This window comes from Gigantopelta aegis, chromosome 4 (genome assembly GCF_016097555.1).
Source record: "Gigantopelta aegis isolate Gae_Host chromosome 4, Gae_host_genome, whole genome shotgun sequence".
Classification (NCBI taxonomy): domain Eukaryota; kingdom Metazoa; phylum Mollusca; class Gastropoda; order Neomphalida; family Peltospiridae; genus Gigantopelta; species Gigantopelta aegis.
The window spans coordinates 43,601,447-43,621,932 of record NC_054702.1 but is presented as its reverse complement, the minus strand read 5'-3'; the positions used below and the strand labels follow the sequence as shown (position 1 = coordinate 43,621,932).

Below are 20,486 nucleotides of genomic sequence, written 5' to 3'. Positions count from 1 at the left end.
CCCTATACATTTACATAGTGGAAATGCATGAAGCTTTTGTCAGATGGGAACAAGATGCATGTGAGCTGTTGATAGAAAATGCACCTCCTCTGTTTAGGCTTTCAGTGAAGAGCAACATGTTTCCTGCCCTCTATGCCATCAGCGATACCAAAAGAAACAAAGTTCTTCTCATACTTCAGAAACTAAGTGGTGCTTACCGTGGAGTTGTTGAACGACAGTTAGTAGATTTTTTACCAGGTGGTAGATACCATCAAGTGGAAGATCAGCTAATCATTGACAAAATGAAACATTCCAAAATCACAAATTTGATTGGAGAGGAATGCTTTGGTGATTTGGACAGTATTTTTAAACGTCAACATGCTTCTATTCACCATCATAGTACCATCAACATGTTGAAAAGAAACAAAACATCAGCCTGGTTCGATTCCAAAACTTCTGTTGAACAGGATGAGTTACTGAGGATCTGTTCTCTGAAATCTGATGGGTTGAGACAAAAGCATATGCAGCTGCAAAAAAGCATTCTTGTCAAACGAAGAGAAATCGTATGTGAAAACAGGAAAATTAAGGGAAAAAAAGCAACAGATCTTGCCAACACAAAACGTGAGATTTCAGACAAGGTAAAAGGACATGGTGGTCCTTGTTTGAATTCTGCTGAAGTTGAAAACATTTTGCAGGACATTACCCTTGTTAAAGCTAAACAGGAAGCCATTAAAAATGAAATACGCTTTCAAAAAGGTGCCAAAAGTCCTTTTCTGAAGCTTTCTGGAACTCTTGAAACTCTGAAAAGCAACTTGAAGTTATTTCTTGGTGACAAGTCACCTCTGGTGGATGTTCAGGATTCGGTAGAGGAAGAAGCTACAGACACTGTGGATCAACATGACGAGTTAAATGAAGGTGATGATGATTCGGATGAAACCATCATTGATGAGTGCTGCTTCGGTACATTTGCTTTCAGTAAGCAGGGACAGTATATAGCTGTATACTATGACAATGACTATTTCATTGGGCAAGTAGTTAATGTAAAAAACAGTGAAGAAGCAGAGGTCAAATTTCTTCAAAAATGTGGCATACAATCAAACACGTTTAAGTGGCCAAGACTTGAAGAAATTGAAACGGTGTCATCAGTGTTTGTGTTTGACAGTGACATTGAGATGACAACATCAAATGGTAGAATGTGGTCTGTTCTATGTTCGGAAGCGTATTCAAAATTGTGCAAGAAATATCTGTTGTACAAACAGATGTATTGTTAAAAAACAAAATTGGCATATATGTTGATACATTTTTAATTCTGTATATACCAGACTACTTTTCAACTCACTGTTTAAATGCAAAAGACTAATGTGACTACATGTTTTCCGATGGACAAATTCGAAAAATGAACAAAAAGTTCCAGGTATGTTATATGACAAATAATCAGATCTGAACAATGAATTTAACACAGATGCTGGTCCTGTGTATACCCAATCCACATGCCAAATTTCATGTACATAGTTATAATACTTTTTTAATTATAAATTTATGAAAATTGAAGATTTTCGCCATTTTGGGGCCTTTTTTTCCGCTCCCAATTTTTAACATTACATCATTTTCAAGTAGCTGTAACTTATAAAGTTACACTCCTACAAAGCTGAAAAAAATAGGTAGATATTATATAACTTGTTGTACATAAATTAAAATGCATTAGACCTGTAACATCATTACATTTTGTTTTGTGACCCCATAAAAATGGTCGACACATTTTTGTGCCTTTTTATCGATATAATTTAAATTTTTACAGGTAAAAAGCACTTTATAAATAATACTGTATTAAACCCATTTCATTTATTTTTGTTACAGATTAATACATACATTTTAATAATCATAAAAGAGTAATTGTCATTTATCTGTATTTTATGTTATTTCATGCCAAAAGGTGCACCCCATAGCATAAAAACGCGATTTGTATTTGTGTTTTTGGAAAAACGGGCATAACTTCAAAAATAATAGACATATTTAAAAAATTATTTTTGTCAAATGCTTTTATTTCTTTACAGTATTATAAAAATGTATATTAACAGTGAAAATCAGTAAATGAAATTTTGACTGCCGGTACCTAATTTAAGTTATTGTCAGTTACCAGTCAAGTAAGAAAGCACGAGGTTATTTCAATGAATTAGAAGTCAAAAGGTCAAAGGTTTATCAACAAAAGTACGATTTTATATTTTTTTTTAAATAAAAATAACCGAAAAAAAACAGAGGACGATTTTGACCCAAAAAAAAACATGTTTCCCCAGCGGAAAATGAAAATTCTGTTTTCAACCACCGATTCCGTGATTTCCGCAGTCGCAGATTTTCGGTGGCTCTACTGGTCTCACAAGTAGATCTAACAGCATTGCGTGGACTCCCCATGTCCAGTGACATTTCATCTATAAATAACAATTTAAATATCGACCAATTACACTTCACCTTTTATAACGTTATTCGGGAGCATACAAATTCTAAAAATATCGGTCAAGACTATTTATGCAATAGGCGAACTTGTTGGTCTATTTCAACATTGAAAAAACAGGGGGAAAAGTGCAGTAATAAACTCTGGATTGTATACTAGTATAAACAGATTTTGTGGCTATACCATTACGTTTCTTTTTTCGTCTTGAAACAAATTTTATATAAAAGTTTATATTGAAATTAGTTTCCGGCATACTTTGTAATTCACCCGAATCATTTCGTATACCCTTGGCATAAACCCGAATGTTTTCAAATTCTTTTCAAATCACTGGCATGATTTTGCAAGTAAGTCTTTGACTGGTTGAATGAAAGGTCAACTGGACATGAGCTCCAACGTGCTGCTATTAGATCCACATGTAATAGTGGAGCTAATTTTAATTAGATTGGTTCCAGCTACTTCATTTAAGAATGGACTTGTCACAGAGTCATTTTGTTAGCACTACTTTTTCCATCAATATTTTATCCAGTCAATTTCCCCTCAGTACTCAGTTACAACTGGTACCTAACTTTGATCATATATGATTAAAATACTTAGCAAATGCATAAAATAACTTATGTACATGAAACAATAAACATTATTTTTTGGTTTTGTGGGGTTTTTTTTGGCAAAAAGACTCTTTAATAACAAGAAATAATCATTTTTAAAAATCAACAAGTAAACAACATTATGAATGCCTACTAACATTTATTTACATATATCATACTTTCTTTGTGTTATTTAAATAAATAAGTAAGTAAATAAATAAATAAACAAAGAATTAACAAATAAATAAATGATGTTATGTACATATATACAGAATTGTGGATGGAAGAAACCCTTAACCTTTAGACTACTGGATTAATTTTTAACAAAAACCACGTTTTTAATTTTTACCGACATATATTCACTTAAAGGCATACTGTCACAGATTTAAGGACCTTATTTCTTGAAAAATAAATAATAAATCAAAATTACATTAATGTTTACAAACCAAACCTTGCTATTGCATCACCTTAACTACACCATGATGGAGTGAAATCCATGTCAACCCTCTCAGCAATGTACAGGGATATACCGGACGCACAAAACTTGCGTATAGGATGCACTATAACTTAACTGGACCCGCAAAAATAGAGATACTGCATCCCGTGGGACGCATAAAATATCTGACATTTTCAGTAACCCTGTCCACTATCAAAGATCTATCATTCTGTGTAACACACTATTTCTTTTCTACCTATAAACTGCTTATTCAAATGGGGATTCCCCATATGGAAAACAAAAAGTTTTAATCTCTGGGAACACTGCGTTTTTATCCTTTGCTGCGCTTAATCGGGTAAAGTTAGTAATTTCCGGAAAGAGATTGCGGATTTGCAATCATTCGGAACTTCTCGTCAACAGGCCGAACACAATCGAAAATTCCCGGGCGAATAAAACAAATTGGTTAAATGTTCTGATTTGCATTAACAAACAAGTAGCACGATTCATAAACAACGCATGGTATTGTGAGTGTCATTTAGTTTGCAGGAAATGGTTCAAATAATTATACAGATCAAAGTGAAATGTTGATTTTGAAAGAACAAACAATGAATACCGACATTGATTTCCCGAAAGGAAAAACAACAACACAGCTTGTTAAATTTACTTTAATGAAACATAGTATACACGTGATTTGTTGTCTGCAGCTCTGTCGTTTGTGTGATTTTGGGACCCTTTGTTTTCAGGTTGGGACCCCCAGAAAAGAAGAGGTGAGTCCAAGGGACCCCCATTTCAGAAAAACAAGGTAAATCCCTGAATGTAATTCTATTATTTTTACAAAATATATAAATATCATTAATAAGTAGAGTACGGAGTTTATGTAGATGGTTGAATAAAGTACATTTAGGGACAAATCAAATATATATATTTTTAAGTAATACTTTGTTTGGCCATGTAAAAGGGTCAGTGGTCTGTGACAATATGCCTTTAATGTTTTATAAACACATGAAATAAAGTTCAGAATCGATAAGTATTATTTTCTTGGTTTTTTCGAATTTTTATGATATTTTATATCAGTTTATGGTGATTAAAATTAGGCAAAAAATCGAAAAAGTTGCATTTACTTACAGGCATTTATGGCCAGCTGTCCAGTATTTATGTCCATTATTCCCGATAAAAGTGGTTTTCTGACCAGAATTTTTTTTTAAACCTGAACTATGATACATATTGCAATATTTGGTGATTTTCGTTGTTGGTAAAACGATTAAATTTATTCTCAAATTAGCTGTCACAATCAGCTATTGATCTCTGAAAATTACTGCGACGTGCTGCCATTGTCGTCAAGCGAAAATACTTGCCAAAAACTTGAAAAAATCTAAATAAAAGCCACCATTTTGAAAAGAAATTTTTTTTCTTTTATTATATATTTCCGTTTCCGGTGAGTGCAGTGTGCAAAACGGTGGGAAATATGAATTGGGGAATGCACTGTATGCTATTTGGAACACATTCTGAAACTTGGAATCAATATCAATGAACATTGTTAAAAACAAATCTAAACCAAAACAACAAACCATGGCAGTGTTCTCGCTGGGTGAAAATTAAAGGAGGGCGGCCGCTCGGCACCACACCCTTCCCCCCCAAAAAAAAAACAGGAGGGGAAAAAAAAAAAAAAAAAAAAAAAAAAAAGGGGGGGGGGGAAGAGAAGAAAGAGGGAGGGGAGAGAGAAAGTAATTTGGTTACCATATTGTTGTGTGTTGGTAGACTTTGTGAAAAGACATACTCCTTATTTTGGCTACAAAAAAGTGCAAAAAGGTTTATAAATACGAAATACAAGCAGACTCGTCTTTTAACTGAACTGAAGATGATATCGGTCTGACATTCACGGGCAGTTCCGGTTTTTCTGGACCGATCAAAGTTTTAATATTATTTTTCATAAAGATTTCAAGATATACGAAAAACAAAAAAATATTATTGCCAGCTGATAAAAAGTAGTTTCGTTTTTGTAAAGGCTGTGCATATATTATTTGGCACTAAGATAAATGATTTTAATGATAAACACTACCACTTCCGTTGCGTTCACATCCCCCCAAAATGAAGTTTACAATATTTTATAAAGAACTGCTGAATAAACAATGACAAAAAGTAAAAATCATCAGTTATAACCAGTTATATCTGCAACTGAGGACAAAATATCAGACGATAGTTAGTGGAAACAAAAGACAGAATGACCTGATCACGTGACAAATTTGGCGCCTTATTTAAGTGAGGGTTTTTTCAATCGGAGATTGCTGAATCCGAAAAAATTAAATGTTTTCATTGCTCACATAAAATATCTTATTGTGTCTATCAAACATACAAATGGATACAGATATTGGACAAAATAGAGGCTGTTAAAAATACTGTTAAATTACGTTACGGTAACTGTCGTAAATGTTTCGTCAATTGCTTTTTCATACACAACGCGGCTTGTTTCTTTTGATGTCCAGTGTGCAGACTGATCGTTGTTTTTTGTGTGGAAAAAAGTGTGAATTTGGAAATAGATAGAAAATAAAGAAGGGCACTCAAAAATAAAGGAGGGCGGGGAACGTAAAAGGAGGGCAGCAAAATGGAATAGCTGGGCCCCGCCCCGCTTAAATGGAGCAGCGAGAACACTGCATGGACTCATTTTTTAAACGTTAATCTGAACAATTGTTTCTTTCATTATTGATTGAAAAAATATTTTATTGTAAACAAAAAGATTAGGCACAAGTTTGACAACTGTCATTTTGCAACCCTAATTGTGTAAAAACTAAATTATTTATGCATCTTCTGTTTTTATTTATGTTTTAATGTTAGTTAATAAAAAAGAAAGATACATAACAAAACTGGATAAAGTGACATTATTATGAGTCGTCGCTTCGACAGTCAAATTCATTCGGCAATTATCGGACATGTTCGTTTGCAGTTACGAATTTGATGTCATGGGAAATAACTATATTCTAAAACGTGACCCTCAAAACACCGGATTCTCTCCAGACCGGATAAATATTAGGTCCCCGATTTCACTGTAAAACCATTTTTTTTTCATTTGGCGACTAAAACACACTATATAAAAATACAAGTAGGTTCCATCTGGCTCCTAGATGGAAAAGTTAACGTAGAGGGCTTTGAGGAGAGAGAAAAAGTACACCTGAGGTGGTGAAAATTTCGACCTGGATTGAGGCTTGCCCAGTCCCATGGTTGAAATTTTCACCACCGAGGGTGTACTTTTTCTATCCCACATGACCACATATGATGAAGTCTCTCTCATTCATTCGGTAAATAAACCATTATTTTACACGAACAGACAAACATGGCTGAACACAGTTAACTTTTGGGGAGGACTATTTTGTCATAAACTACACTATCGTATTTGCCGTGTTTCACATGTTAAATAAAATTTAACACTACAAATTAATAAGATAGCTTTTAAAATGAGGGTTTTAATAACAAAATATGAATTTAAAACTGTCTATCGACCTCACGTCGCCACCTCACATTAAATGACATCATATATTACCAACAACGTAATGTTAAACGCAAGCGTGTGATATTCAGAGAAATTTCTTACATAGCTTTCTTTCAGGGGGTAACTCTGTCCTATATACCGGAGGATTAGAGAAAAAAAAATTAACTGCACCCTTGGAAGGCACTGTACTAAACAACATTCTACTCCAGTCTCAACCAATCAGAAAATGGAAGCCACACCTACCTGTCATTGTATTTGAGGAATTGTACAAGATGTGGAATTACTCCAGCACGAATTACATCATCAATAGGAGGATTTCGTTCTTTTGAGAGAAGCTTTCTTGCTGCCTGGGTTGCAGTCAGTTGTGTTTGTGGATCACTCGAAGTAATTCCAGCAATTATCTCTGGAATACTCATCAGAAGCCTTTCCTGTTAAAAGAATAAAATAAGAAATTTAATTTGAAAACCTACCAATATATAAAGTTAAGTTTGTTTGGTTTAATTTGATTAATTAATCATCTGCTATTGATGTCAAACATTTGGTAATTCTGACACGTAGTCATCAGAGGAAACCCACTACATTTTTCCTAATACAAGGGATCTTTTATATGTACTTTCCCACAGACAGAAAAGCACATACCACAATATTTGACCAGTCGTGGTGCACTGGTTGGAATGAGAAAAATCAGCTGAATGAATCAGAGGTGGTTCGATCCTGCGACACAAGTAGGTAAGTGACAACAACAGATTAAGTTGAATCCCGCTACACCCAACATATAAATGGTCCTTGGGGAAAACTTGTTATGGAAACAGTCCCAATGTGTAAAATGTATAGCACTGTCCCAAATGGTCTGTAACAGTACAAGTTTGCGCGAGGTTCTGAAAATGGCAAGTGAACAACTTTCTTCTTAAATATGGAATTTAATTGCACAAATTTTTGTATCAAAGAGCAGATGGAATGAAAATAAAAAGGAAAAGAAATGTATTGGATATATCTAGGAATAGGCCCATCTCATTTTCTAAATGTGCCCTTTTGATTTTGTAAAAAACAATCAGCTTTAATTATTGACAAAATATTTTGAAGAGAAGTGTAAAGAAAGCTACATAGATTATAAAAAAACTAATAATAATTTATATGTTATAAAAAAAATAGTGTATAAATTTTCATACTAGGACAATAGCATTAACAGTGTACAGTTGTCAGGACATCCGCACATTGACCTACCACTGCAGCATTAGCAACTCATTCAGCCAGTCCTTTTCCTCAACACCTATAGGAAAACTTTTTTATTTTAAACATAACCATCGGCGTTAATTCCTTTCTATCAGTCATGCATGTTAATACCATGGTTAAATGTTTTTCAGCCCCACAGGTTTTTACGTGTACTAAATGTGCCCCCTTCATATAAATCTTTGCTCTCCGGCAGCAGGGCTCACACTGGAACAAATTTTGGTTTAGCCAATTTTAGGAAATGTAGAGTATTTTCTTGAAAAAACATTAAAATGTGGTTAATTTAAGGAATATTTTATTAGCCAAACCTAAATCTTGTAGTTTTTTTGTATAAAAATTAGCAATTTGCTAATTTGACAATATACAGGGTGAGCCCTGAGGCAGGTCAAGGTCATCTCTTCTATGTTATCAATCTCGTCTGGCCTCCTTAGACTTGGGCATCTCAGCCAGGACATCTTCTCCTTTTTCTCACTTGTTTCTTGTTGACATCCAATTGTCGTGCTGCAGCACAATTATTAGTTTTCTGCGAAATGCTCAGACTTAGAAAGATGCATGATATGCAGATAGTTTTCTTTTGGAGCTTATGTTGCACTGACAATATTTAAGTGCAAAACATAATTGTGATAATACCAGGCCTTTATATAGAATTGAAAAAGTGAGAAAAGTGACTTCTTTCCCAGAATGAAGGGGAGAAGTTTGATAAAAATAGGCGAAGTGAACATTTATCAGTATGTTTCGCCATGTTCAGCATTCATTTGGAAAAATTTCAAATTTTACTCGCTTGTAATATTATTTTTATATAAAATACTTTTAATTCCGATAATTGTAAGTTTCATTAAAGACGTGATATTATTAAGTAGTTAATAATGTGTCGTTATGTTAAACTGAAATTAATAATCAGTATTTTCTGGCATTACTAAAATGAATGTGGTCAAGCAAACCTCGACTGGTCACTGCAAACGTGTCAATGTACAGTCTGGCACCAAAGTAAAAACATGATTGACAAGGTGACAAGTGAGCTATCACACTAAACAGTCAGGTACAATGCAACAGTGTAATATAAAAAATATGCATATGTCTAAAAAAATTGTGTGCACACCAATACATTTAAATAAAATATTTACAAACATACTTATTGAAAAACAATTGCCACTTCAGGTGTGTTAATGTATGATACAGCAAACTCGTATTGAATTTAAATATAGCTTCTGGGAATGTAGACTGTAGATAAGACGAAAACATCTTTTGATATCAACAAAAAGAGTACCAGTGTGGTACATGATACGCCCATCATGAGTTTGATGGAAAACAATTGTATGTGGCAAACCACCATCCCAAGTTGTTCCTACATGAGGTTTGATAGTGCTGTATGCATCTGTATACAAGATGAGATCCGGACAAGGATTTACTGTAATGTGCAGTAGACTGAAAATTAGGTCACAGTGACTTAGTAATTGTATGCGACACACTGCCATCCCAAGTTGTTCCTACATGTAAGGTTTGATGGTCTTGTATGCATCTGCATTCAAGATACACAGACGGACAACGCCATACCATAATACAACCCATCATAGATGGGTGTATAAATAATAAAAAGCAGTAAGCATCTACCTTATTTTTTTCTTGTAGTGGACTTGTTGGTTCATCACAGACCGACACATTCCTACGTTTCAGCAGTTGTTCATCTTTCTTGCTCTTCCTTAGCTCAACAGAGACTTGAGTACGACGTCTTCGCATCTCCTTCAGCAAATACACAAAACAAAAATGTTGCTTTAACAAAATTTATCAAATTTCTAAAATTTGACACGACACCAATGGTTTAGACTTTGCAGGGTTTCTGCCAGTTGGTAAAACGGGTATTGTGCCATACCCAAATTATTTTGGCAGATTTTATTTTTTAAAGTTAACATTTTGACAAAATTAATTTCTCTTATCATTACTATGATTTTCGTAACCCTAACCCTAAAATTAAACCCATTTTCTTTCTGGGGGAGGCCCCCCATACCACCTGTTTACTGTGGTTGCATTCAATTCCATACCCAAAAATTTCTTTCTGGCAGAAACACTGATAATTTTAGCTGTGTTTTAGAAGAAATTGGGAATTTTTAGTTCCATTTCAAATATATATTAGAATTTAGATGGGTGTATAAATAAGTTAGAATTTAAATGAGTAATACTATACATGTATTTATTAAAATTAATAGATTTTGCATTACGAAACATTATGGGGGAAAGAAGTCAAGGGTTATGTCTTGTTTCATGTCTTTATATAATAATAAAAAAATGCAAATGATTCAGACTGGGAAATGTTACTCCAAACTGGGTAATAAATAACAATATAACCTTTGAGGAATAGTGGCGAATATACATGGAACATTTTTTTCAGTGTTGCATCACTATACAAATTTCACAGATTGCTATACAATTTTAAAACATTAAACAATAGTTGCTTATCAATTTTCAGTTAACTAGAAATATTGCTATCAAGTTTTAAAAAATTATGTTCTGTTATTTGATAAATCTCAGCAGGCATTGAAATAAGCCGTGTCTGGCAGCCCATGAACAGGTTACCACAAAATAGGAGTCCTAATAACCTATGGGATACAATACATTTATCAAGCTAATAATTACCATTATCATGAAGTACAACAAAATCACAGAGAACTGACATTTGTATGTATTTGATAAAATAAAAAAACCCCACTATTGATCAAAGTTTGAGGGTGTAGTTTTTGTTTGTGGCAAATGAAGTACTATTCAACTCACTCGACGTGGCAACGACCTGTAAGCTTTGTTGACTTATTTCGCCTGCTGTAGTCCAAACAAACACCAGATTACTAAATGTACTTTCTCTTAGATTAAAAAAAATATATAAAAATTTGTTTTAACCCCACCCCCATATAAGATTTTGTTGGAAAATGCTCAGAGTTAAAACTAATTGTTCCTTTAGTATAGATGATGGAATTAATGTAAATATGTTGGGGTTTGTGTTCATGTTATCAATATAATTTATTATAAAGATGATTTGAAAGTTACATCTGCATCTCTTCCTTTGTTCTTGTATGTCTTCAACCGACAGTTTTCATCCAAAGGCATTTTGGTCTGTTCCTTAGCTTAAGGTATCCCAAGTCTTGCAATATAGTTAGCTTTAAGATCTTTTCTTCTAAGTTTTGCAATATTATAATTATCAATTCCACCTAGGACAGCAACAAAGTCTGAAATGACAAATGCAATAGAAATAATAAACATTTAATGACACCACTATAGTATAGCACATATTAAGATTTCCTTTGTTATTGAATATAAAACATTTGGCAATTTTTCTTATCATTTTTCAATTGGCAAAAAGAATCAAGTTTGTTTTGTTTAACGACACCACTAAGACTGGTAATTTTTCAGAGACGAAACCTACATTTTTCCATTAGTAGCAAGGGATCTTTTATATGTACCCACAACCTGAAAAACATTTTACAAATCAGTATTTTTCATCTCCATTTTATATTAATGCACTCTTAATGGTGTCGTTTAACTACTTTGATCTTTTCTTGCAAAATACAAACAAAGTACATTTTAATAAACCTGTTTTTATATTTTCACACACAGGGGTCCAGGAACTTGTAAGTACACACCCATTCGCCAAATGAGTAGAAATTCTGACAGAGGATTAAAAAAAGAAGAAGCAACTACTGGGTTTTTTCCATTCAAATCTGCAGCAGCTGTATCAGAATTCCACACTATTCAAACAGATGTTTCAAAATGATGACGAAATACACAATACATGTAGGCATACTGCTAGACAGACTACTCTGCCATTCAGTAGCTAGGCAGACTTTTTGTAGTTACGTCTTATGATCACTCAACCATCAGATCAATCTGCAGCAAAAACAAGGAATGGCCGACTCCACATGGTAGACAAAGATTCCCACTAATACAGTATACGTATGTACCAACAGGTTTCTTCCTGTAGTGTGTGTATTAGTGGTGAATAAGCGAAATATTTGTTATTGGCGAACTGGAAAATGATCAATGTAAAGGTATTTAGCGTCAAACTTAGAATTGTTGTTGTATTAGAGCAGGAATCTCTACCGTGTGGTAGTCCGCTATACAGCATTATTGCTATAGAGTGATCTGATGACAGAGGGATCATACTGTCCAAATGTCTTTGTCTATAGTCCGTCCCACAGGGAACGCCTTTTTTCATGCTATGGAACTGACTAAGCAGGCTTCGACACTAAGGTACGTCCGAACGACATCGTCTAGTAAACGGCTGGTTCGGTCTAGTCATGAGTGTTTCTGAGTAGGCCGACTGGTCATGTTGATAATTTATGAGCAGTGAATTAATTTGCCATCCAGTGATCCTACAAACATTAATATTTTCCATTAAACTATAACACGGAAATCCCAAGTTCTATAATTAGACGTGATGCAGTGGGCAGTGAATAACTGAACAATCCCGACTGGTGCTAACCACTGACGGATCCGATATGTAGAGGGCACCGTTCGTTACAACTCGGTTGATTCCGTTGATACCAGAATCGATCGAGGTTTGTCAATAGTGTGCGTTTGCTAAATTTAGTGTGCATAGATCTATGTCGTAAATACTATCGGCGAAAACAGTATTATTGTTTCTACTTTGGTACTTGTTTTTTTGTCCAATAAGTCAAATAAGGTAATAAAAATGCAAAACATACAATAGTGTTCGTTCTTTGAAAAAAAACAATTCGGGTTTTTCAAATATACGACAATCGATTTCGTTTTCAAATTATTTACATGTGGTTACGGTCGTATTCGAGCAGACAAAAAATGGACCTGTTCAAATACGGGGTTTTCATCTGACAAAGACCCGTCTGAAACGGACTTGTTTTAGAAAAGAAAGAGTAAGGCAACTGAACAGAGTTTATATGGATATTCTGTGAAGTGATATATTGCATTGTTTGCCATAGATACAGTTTAGCTTATTCCACTGTAATAAGACTACAAGCGTTAACTTTTAATGTTAAATATGTTTCAGTCATGAGTAAAATATGCAAAAAAAGTTACACATACCATGATGTAGGTATGTCAAACTACTTGAGTTCGGGATTGCCATTGTTCTCCGATTGTACCCGTTACGGAGTTTGGCGAGGGCTTTCCCTGAAATGCGGGCTTTTTGTTGGTTCGGCGGACGTATTTACCAGATTTTTTTTTATATGACGCGAGGGAAACTCCCCTCTTTAGCCACATCGATCGAACTTCTAGGATTCGTCCAAAGGTAAGTGGGATTTTAATATAACATTTCAACTACAAACTGACAAAGTTTCATCATAGTCTGATGTTCCGAAAGTAGGTTTTGAATGTCCGAAATTAGTCACTATCGTTCCGATGGAGCGTCATGGCGGATGAAAATAATTGAAAATGGCTCTTCATCCCAGCTCGATTAAACCATTATATTTTTATCAAATCTTATAGATCTTACATTATATGACTCAAATAACATTTGTAGATAATATATGTTGAGAGTTTACTGGTTAATATCCTCCTGGTTGACCGTAATTGTGGATTTCTGACCAGATAGTTTTCTGCCGATCCATGTTGTCAGTCGTAAATGTAGGTCAGTGACCTAAATAGCATCATCTGATTGGACGATGCGCTATGCATACAAAACAAATTACATGTGTTTACTGTTGCTTTAGTTTATTTAACCTTCTGACTACTGCAGGCGAGATATCTCGCCCAACGTCACGTCAGTCGATATACTGTACACTGTATACAGTGCATTCCCCAATTCATATTTCCCGCCGTTTTGCACACAACACTCACCGGAAACGGCCAGAATCGAAAGTATATCGTGTGGCTTGCAGCTTGGACAGAATTTTCCAAAATTGATTATTCAAATGAGTGGTCATTACATCACCCAGAACCATCACCTATGGACCCTGTGAATTAGCTTGTATCTTAAGTTTAGTATACCAGGCTTTTCACTGTTCAACTAATAGTACACTCCGAATTTCACTAGACACTGGTAAAAACAATGGAACAAGTACGTATAACTATTACAACAGTTCATGCAAAAATTATCACTGCTATAACACTCACACTGAGAATTAAAGACAATGAGAAGATCAAATAAATGTAATCTTTCATTGTTCAAATGTGGAAATAGTCATATATCATATTCATATAATATTACCGTATTTGACCGGAAATAAGCCCATGTCTTTGAATAAGCCCCCCTCCGTTTTGATAGCATTTAAGAAATTAGGCCCTCATTCGTAAATAAGCCCACCCCCAACTTCGTCACCTTATAAATAACACGAAATTGCAAGTTTGCTCAAAGTTCATTTAAAAGGTCATACCTCCTGCAGATAATTAAACACAAATGTAACACAATATTTTACCACCAGTGAGATTTAGCAGTCTAACAATAACAGTGTGTAACATTGTTTTCAATTTCATGCCTGCAGTATTTCTCTGAAGTATCCAAGCCCAAGTATGAACTAAAAACCAATGTCTATTTTTACCACCACACTGGGTCCGCAGTTAATGCTAATTAAGCAAATACCTTATTCTGATTGGCTAAGAACAATGACCTTAGATTGACAATTCTTTGTAGTGTAAGCTGGCTTGTATCAGAAACGTGTGTACACACTATTGAGTTTGTTGTTAATTGCTGTTGTTTTAAGTCTTCTCAGCATTAAATTTTGGATGTAAATAAACAGCACTGGTAAGTAATTGTAACATAGAAGGTGTGTTTCTAATAATTAGATACTAGTAAAAAAAACCCACAATTTAATTAATAAACAATTATTATTTATTAATAACAAATGGAACACTAATTAATAGATGTGCTACTGAACGTTTTTTGTTTTCTTCCTAGTTCTTTTAAGTATTGTTATTTATTTTAATTATTATTATGAAATTTTTTTTCAACAAAACTGGCCCCTTGTCTGGGAATAAGCCCACCCCATGCTAAGCTCACAATGAGTTGTCTTGGCCCCCTGGGCTTATTTCCGGTCAAATACGTACAATAAAATAGAAAACTATTTAGTTATATTAATCATACATTTTCATTTCACGTTCATTGCATTTAAAGTGGACTAACTACAGGAGTTGACATTAAGAATGACGGATCTTGTTTACCATACCAACAGAGAACGTATTAATGCTTTGATGTACTCGTGAATGCTAATAAACCTGATATTGGGCAAATTGTGACCTTTGACCTTAAGTGAATTCAGTACAGGGGTTGATATTTAAAAATCATTGATCCTTGTCAGGGTACCCTAAGGAATATTTTGGCAGTAGTTTCGTTGATGTACTCAGTCATGCTAATTAATCTTCTAATTAGCGCTAATTAGTGGCAGTCTTAAGTGGATTAAGTACAGGAGTTAATACTTAAGAATGGTGGAGGATCTTAATTTGTACATCAATAGAGAAAATCTTAACGTTAGTTTCGTTGATGTACTCGATCGTGCTAATTAAACCTGAAATTGGATGGATTTTGACCTTTGACCCATTCTTAAGTGGATTCGGTACAGGTTTTGACACTTAAGAATTGGCACATATCTGAGGGCCAAGTATCAAACTCAAACTTTCTGCAGTGATACAACATGACTGTTTTGTCAGTACCTGACACACGGATGACTGTCTCCTTTTACCCCAGTCTTATGAGTGTCATCAGCTGCTTTTGCATGAAGGCATATCTTGGTATCCGCCTCCTCGTGGTTATTTCTAAGGTCATCAACCACATCACACTTGAGAACTCCATCTACAACTTTGAAATGATGGCATTCCCCTGGAATATCAAGGTAGAGCTGGCGGCTTCCAATTATCTGTGCATATTGCTGGTCCTGCCACTCCCTTGCCAGGAACTGTGAAAGTTGGGTTTTGAATGATCAAAAACTCTGTTATCTGCTCATCTTCTGCCTCACTCCATATCTTTCAAAGATGGCTGTGGGTAGTTGTCAAAGACGAGGTGAATTTGAATGATAGACAATGCCATTGTTTGAATCAGAATGTTTCTTGCAAGTTCTCCGTAAGTTGACGGTAGACTGAGGTAATGTAGGAAGGGGAAACTGGCCGTCTACAATGCATACACGTGTGAATTCGGGGTGGCCTTTTCCATCTTTCACCTCTTGATTCCAATAAATGGAAGGGAGCATTTTTTTTCGGTTTTTGCCATTGTTCCATCTGTGTTGCACATTGACAATGGTACAGGTGTGAGTGAATATTCAAATATGAATGGCAAGTCCAGATTCCGTTTGGTTGCTAGTAACACCAGGTGAACCATAAGATATGTTGTACTCTCAAGTTCAGCTATTCTGTGGTCTTTAGCTCTTTGATTCTTCACACAATCATTTGTAAATGACTTTATCTTCTCTTCAAATCTGTTGAGATCACTAATGCAGGACTGTAGGAATTCTCGTTGGTGTGATTGTTCATTTTCTGGAACACAGCAGACTTTCCCGAATCTTGTCACTGGCAGCCTTCCCTGTGCTTATGTTGAGCAGATAACTGGGAGTTTTTGATAACAGGACCTAACAAAGGAGACCACAGGTTAATAGTGATGCCTTGAAATCGAGATCATTCAAAACTCAACTACCACAGTTCCTGGCAAAGTTGTAGATGGGAGTTCTCAAGTGGGAAGTGGTCGATGACCTTAGACATAACCACAAGGAGGCGGATACCAAGATATGCCTTCATGCAAAAGCAGTTGATGACTCTCACAAGACTGGGGTAAAAGGAGATACTGACATAGCAGTCATCATGCTGTATGACTGCAGAAAGTTTGAGTCGCCACTGTTGATTGATGTTGGTACAGCTGCCAACAATAACCACAGATATACCAATATAATCGCTATTTACCAGATACTTGGCCCTCAGATACTACACTGGATCATTTGTTCGCAAGGGAAAGTTGAGACCATCTGCTAAGCTGGAAAAGAATACTGAGGTACAAAAAGCATTTGAAGATATGGCGATTGATGCAGAACTCAGTCATATCACACAAAATACCCTGCAAACATTTACCGCTAGCATCTATGGAACAAAGGATACAAGCAAGACAACACCCAATGCCTTTTCAATACAAGATATTTAAAAAGGGTTATGGACCAAAGTCAATGACAAAAAAAATCCGTTGGAAAAGCTGAAGGCCATAATTGCAAGTGCCATTCCCCCATGTGAAGCAGAGCTAATCATGCATATCAAACATGCATCCTTTGTTTCACAAATGTGGGTGAATGTCGATCTCACTGATACAACTGCCAGAAACCCTCATTACAGATGAAAACGGGATCGTTGATGATGAGAGCATCGAAGAGGATGACATGACAGTATCATCTGATGATGAGGCAGTCCTTTTTGAGGATGAAGATTAAGGAAGGTGAAAGTTGTTTAGGCAGGCAATGAAATGGAAACAGACTGGAACTTAAGTTCTGTTTTGATCAATAATTTTCTTTCTGTCTGGTGACTAATCAGAAAAATGAACCTTCAGTTGAATTTTGATCACATCAATAACTTAGTTTAGATTTAGGGAAACACTTTTCGTTTTGACCTAGTCGTGGAGTTCGACTACATTTAGTATAATCATATAATCACATTCTTTATTCATGCTGTAGTTTTGGAGAAATCCCATTTTTATGTCATGTGTTATGGCGCGGAATCGAAAGTATATCATGTGGCTCGCAACTTGGACAGAATTCACCAAAATTTATTATTCAAATGAGTGGCCATTACATCGCCCAGAACCATCACCTATGGACCCTGTGAACTAGCTTGTATCTTAAGTTTGGTATGCCAGGCTTTTCATTGTTAATTAATAGTACATTCAGAATTTTACCAGACACTGGTGAAAACACTGGATCAACGAATGTATAACTATTACAAGTTACTGTCATTTATGCAAAAAGTATCACTGCTATAACACTCACATTGAGAATTAAAGGCAATGAGTAGATCAAGTAAATGTAATCTTTCATTGTTCAAATGTGGAAATAGTCATGTACTCGTGAATGCTAATAAACCTGATATTGGGCAAATTGTTATCTTTGACCTTAAGTGAATTCAATACAGGGGTTGATATTTAAAAATCATTGATCCTTAGTCAGGGTACCCTAAGGAATATTTTGGCATCAGTTTCGTTGATGTACTCAGTCATGCTAATTAACCTGAAATTGGATGGATTGTGACCTGTGACCTTTGACCCGTACAGGTTTTGACACTTAAGAATCACTGATCCTTAGTCAGGGTACCCTAAAGAATATTTTGGTATCAGTTTCGTTGATGTACTCAACCATGCTAATTAAACTTCTAATTAGTGCTAATTAGGGGCGTTCTTAAGTGGACTAAGTACAGGAGCTGACACTTAAGAACGGTTAATCTTAATTAGTACATCAACAGAGAACATTTTGGTGTAGGTTTGATTGGTGTACTCAACCATGCTAATTAAACTTAAAATTTGGGGTATTTTGAGGGGCGGCCCCTTGGATTGGTACAGGAGATGACACTTAAGAATGGACGTTTGGGGGTCCCACAGCCCACACCTATGTATTCCAGGTCTCAGACCTTTTGTACTCGCATTGCTAATTAAACCTCTCTGGGCTCCCGGACTAAAATGTTACCATGGGGTTCGACACTACCACACAGGAAGGCACACATGTTAACAGCATCCATTTCACAACAAAAACTGATTATGTCGCTGCGGCTGTCGATGAGTTACCAGGGGGAACTGCAGCAGATTATGCTAATCATGTGACAAACAGTGAACAATTTAACAGAAACTTTTGCATACTTTCACAATGAAGACTACCAGAGGTCTAGGGAAAAGATCATTAGCAACATAACAAATACGTTGACTGACCGCTGTGCAGCAAATGCAGCAGCTCTTCGCTTGGTCAGGGAGGTGTGGAAGAAGCCACTAAATGAGCTAAATTGTCATCTCCACCCCCTCGATACAATTGCATCGTCAAGTCGCTCAGCCCTTAAGAAACTGGAAACAACACGAGGCAAAGTCTTCGGCAAAGACTGCATAGGTGCAAATGTTGTTCTTCGGGTCAATAAACTCAGATTTAAAGATGGAAAGGGTGACCCACGTGGCTTTACAGCATTTCTTGATATAAAAAAATCTCCCTCATACTCTCCTGTCACGCTATCAAGGAAATCATCTGCATGTGCTATTCAAAATCTGTGGCCTCTTTATTGAGCACTATGATGTCCTGGAGGAATTGTTTGCTTCTGGAACTTCTTGTGGTGCACTCCAGAGTAGTATTCTTGAGGATTTCCACAGTGATACTGCAAAACTGGAATTTTTGGTGTTGGGGATTTTGGGTAAAGTACTTACAGGTCCATGGATGAAGAAGTTCTATGTCTCCTCAGAAAAACAAATGAATCATGTAGATGGCATTGCAGTTGTGAAACTGGTTATTCAAAAGTTGAAAGACAATTGCACTTGAAGACCCCCTTGGTCTATTTAACAGTGATGTTGATGTTTTCGGGGAGAAAATGCCTGATGACAACACACTGAAGAAACTTCGCCTGTTCCCTGTAGCTGATAAGGATCAACTCACTGTAATGTTGAGAGCTGTTCTAGCTGCTGTTGTGGATGTCCTTGAACGCCAATATACCATGTACTTCACTCTGGATATTAATGATAAGCTGAGGAAGGAGACTGAATCTGCCCTAGTCCATAACATCGATGCTGAAGAGATTATGGGCATGTTTTCAGCAGCAAAGGAAAGAGTTCCTTATTTTCCCCACTATTGGGGTATTGAATTAGCCATATCAACGGGGTATTGCATTAAACACTACAAACGACGTATTGTTTTAAAATATATTGTATATAACTATCGCTAACCCTAACGCTAACCTTAAACTAATTCTAACATTTATTTAAAATCGTTATGGGGAAAATAAGGAACTCATGCCGGATTTGTTATTAGGGGACCTTGTTTTATCTGATTAGAGTCGAATTGATCATTAGACTGCATTATTGAAAGAAAGAAATGCTTTATTTAACGACTCGCTCAAAACATTTTATTTACGGTTATATGGCATTGGACATATGGTTAAGGACTCCTGTCACGGGGATTCTATAATTCCCGTAACTGAATAAAACACGATTATCAAAATATCTCCTAACGGTATATCTATTAGATCTCTCTGTAACAGGCTGTTAAACCCTAGTATGGCTCGTCTCTAGGTAGATCAGAGATACGATCTTATATAAAGTATATATGATTATAGCACGTTAGTTCTCTAGAAACACAACAAAAACACAATACACTTTGGAATCTGTATTAATCTACGCTGACAAATGTACAGCCGTAGTAGTTAATTAATAACAGC

General features: G+C 35.6%; 1 protein-coding gene across 1 annotated transcript in view; it reads right to left on the bottom strand.

The window, feature by feature from the left end:
* The window catches only part of LOC121370589 (importin subunit alpha-1-like), a 54,911-nt gene that overhangs the window by 31,845 nt on the left and 2,580 nt on the right, over positions 1-20,486 (bottom strand). Inside the window, exons 2-4 of the mRNA XM_041495911.1 lie at positions 11,199-11,377; positions 9,774-9,902; positions 7,176-7,360 (exon numbers count right to left, since the gene is read on the bottom strand). Coding sequence (XP_041351845.1) covers positions 7,176-7,360; positions 9,774-9,902; positions 11,199-11,258 — 374 coding nt within the window. The 5' untranslated portion in view covers positions 11,259-11,377. The remainder of the gene's footprint in view (positions 1-7,175; positions 7,361-9,773; positions 9,903-11,198; positions 11,378-20,486) is intronic.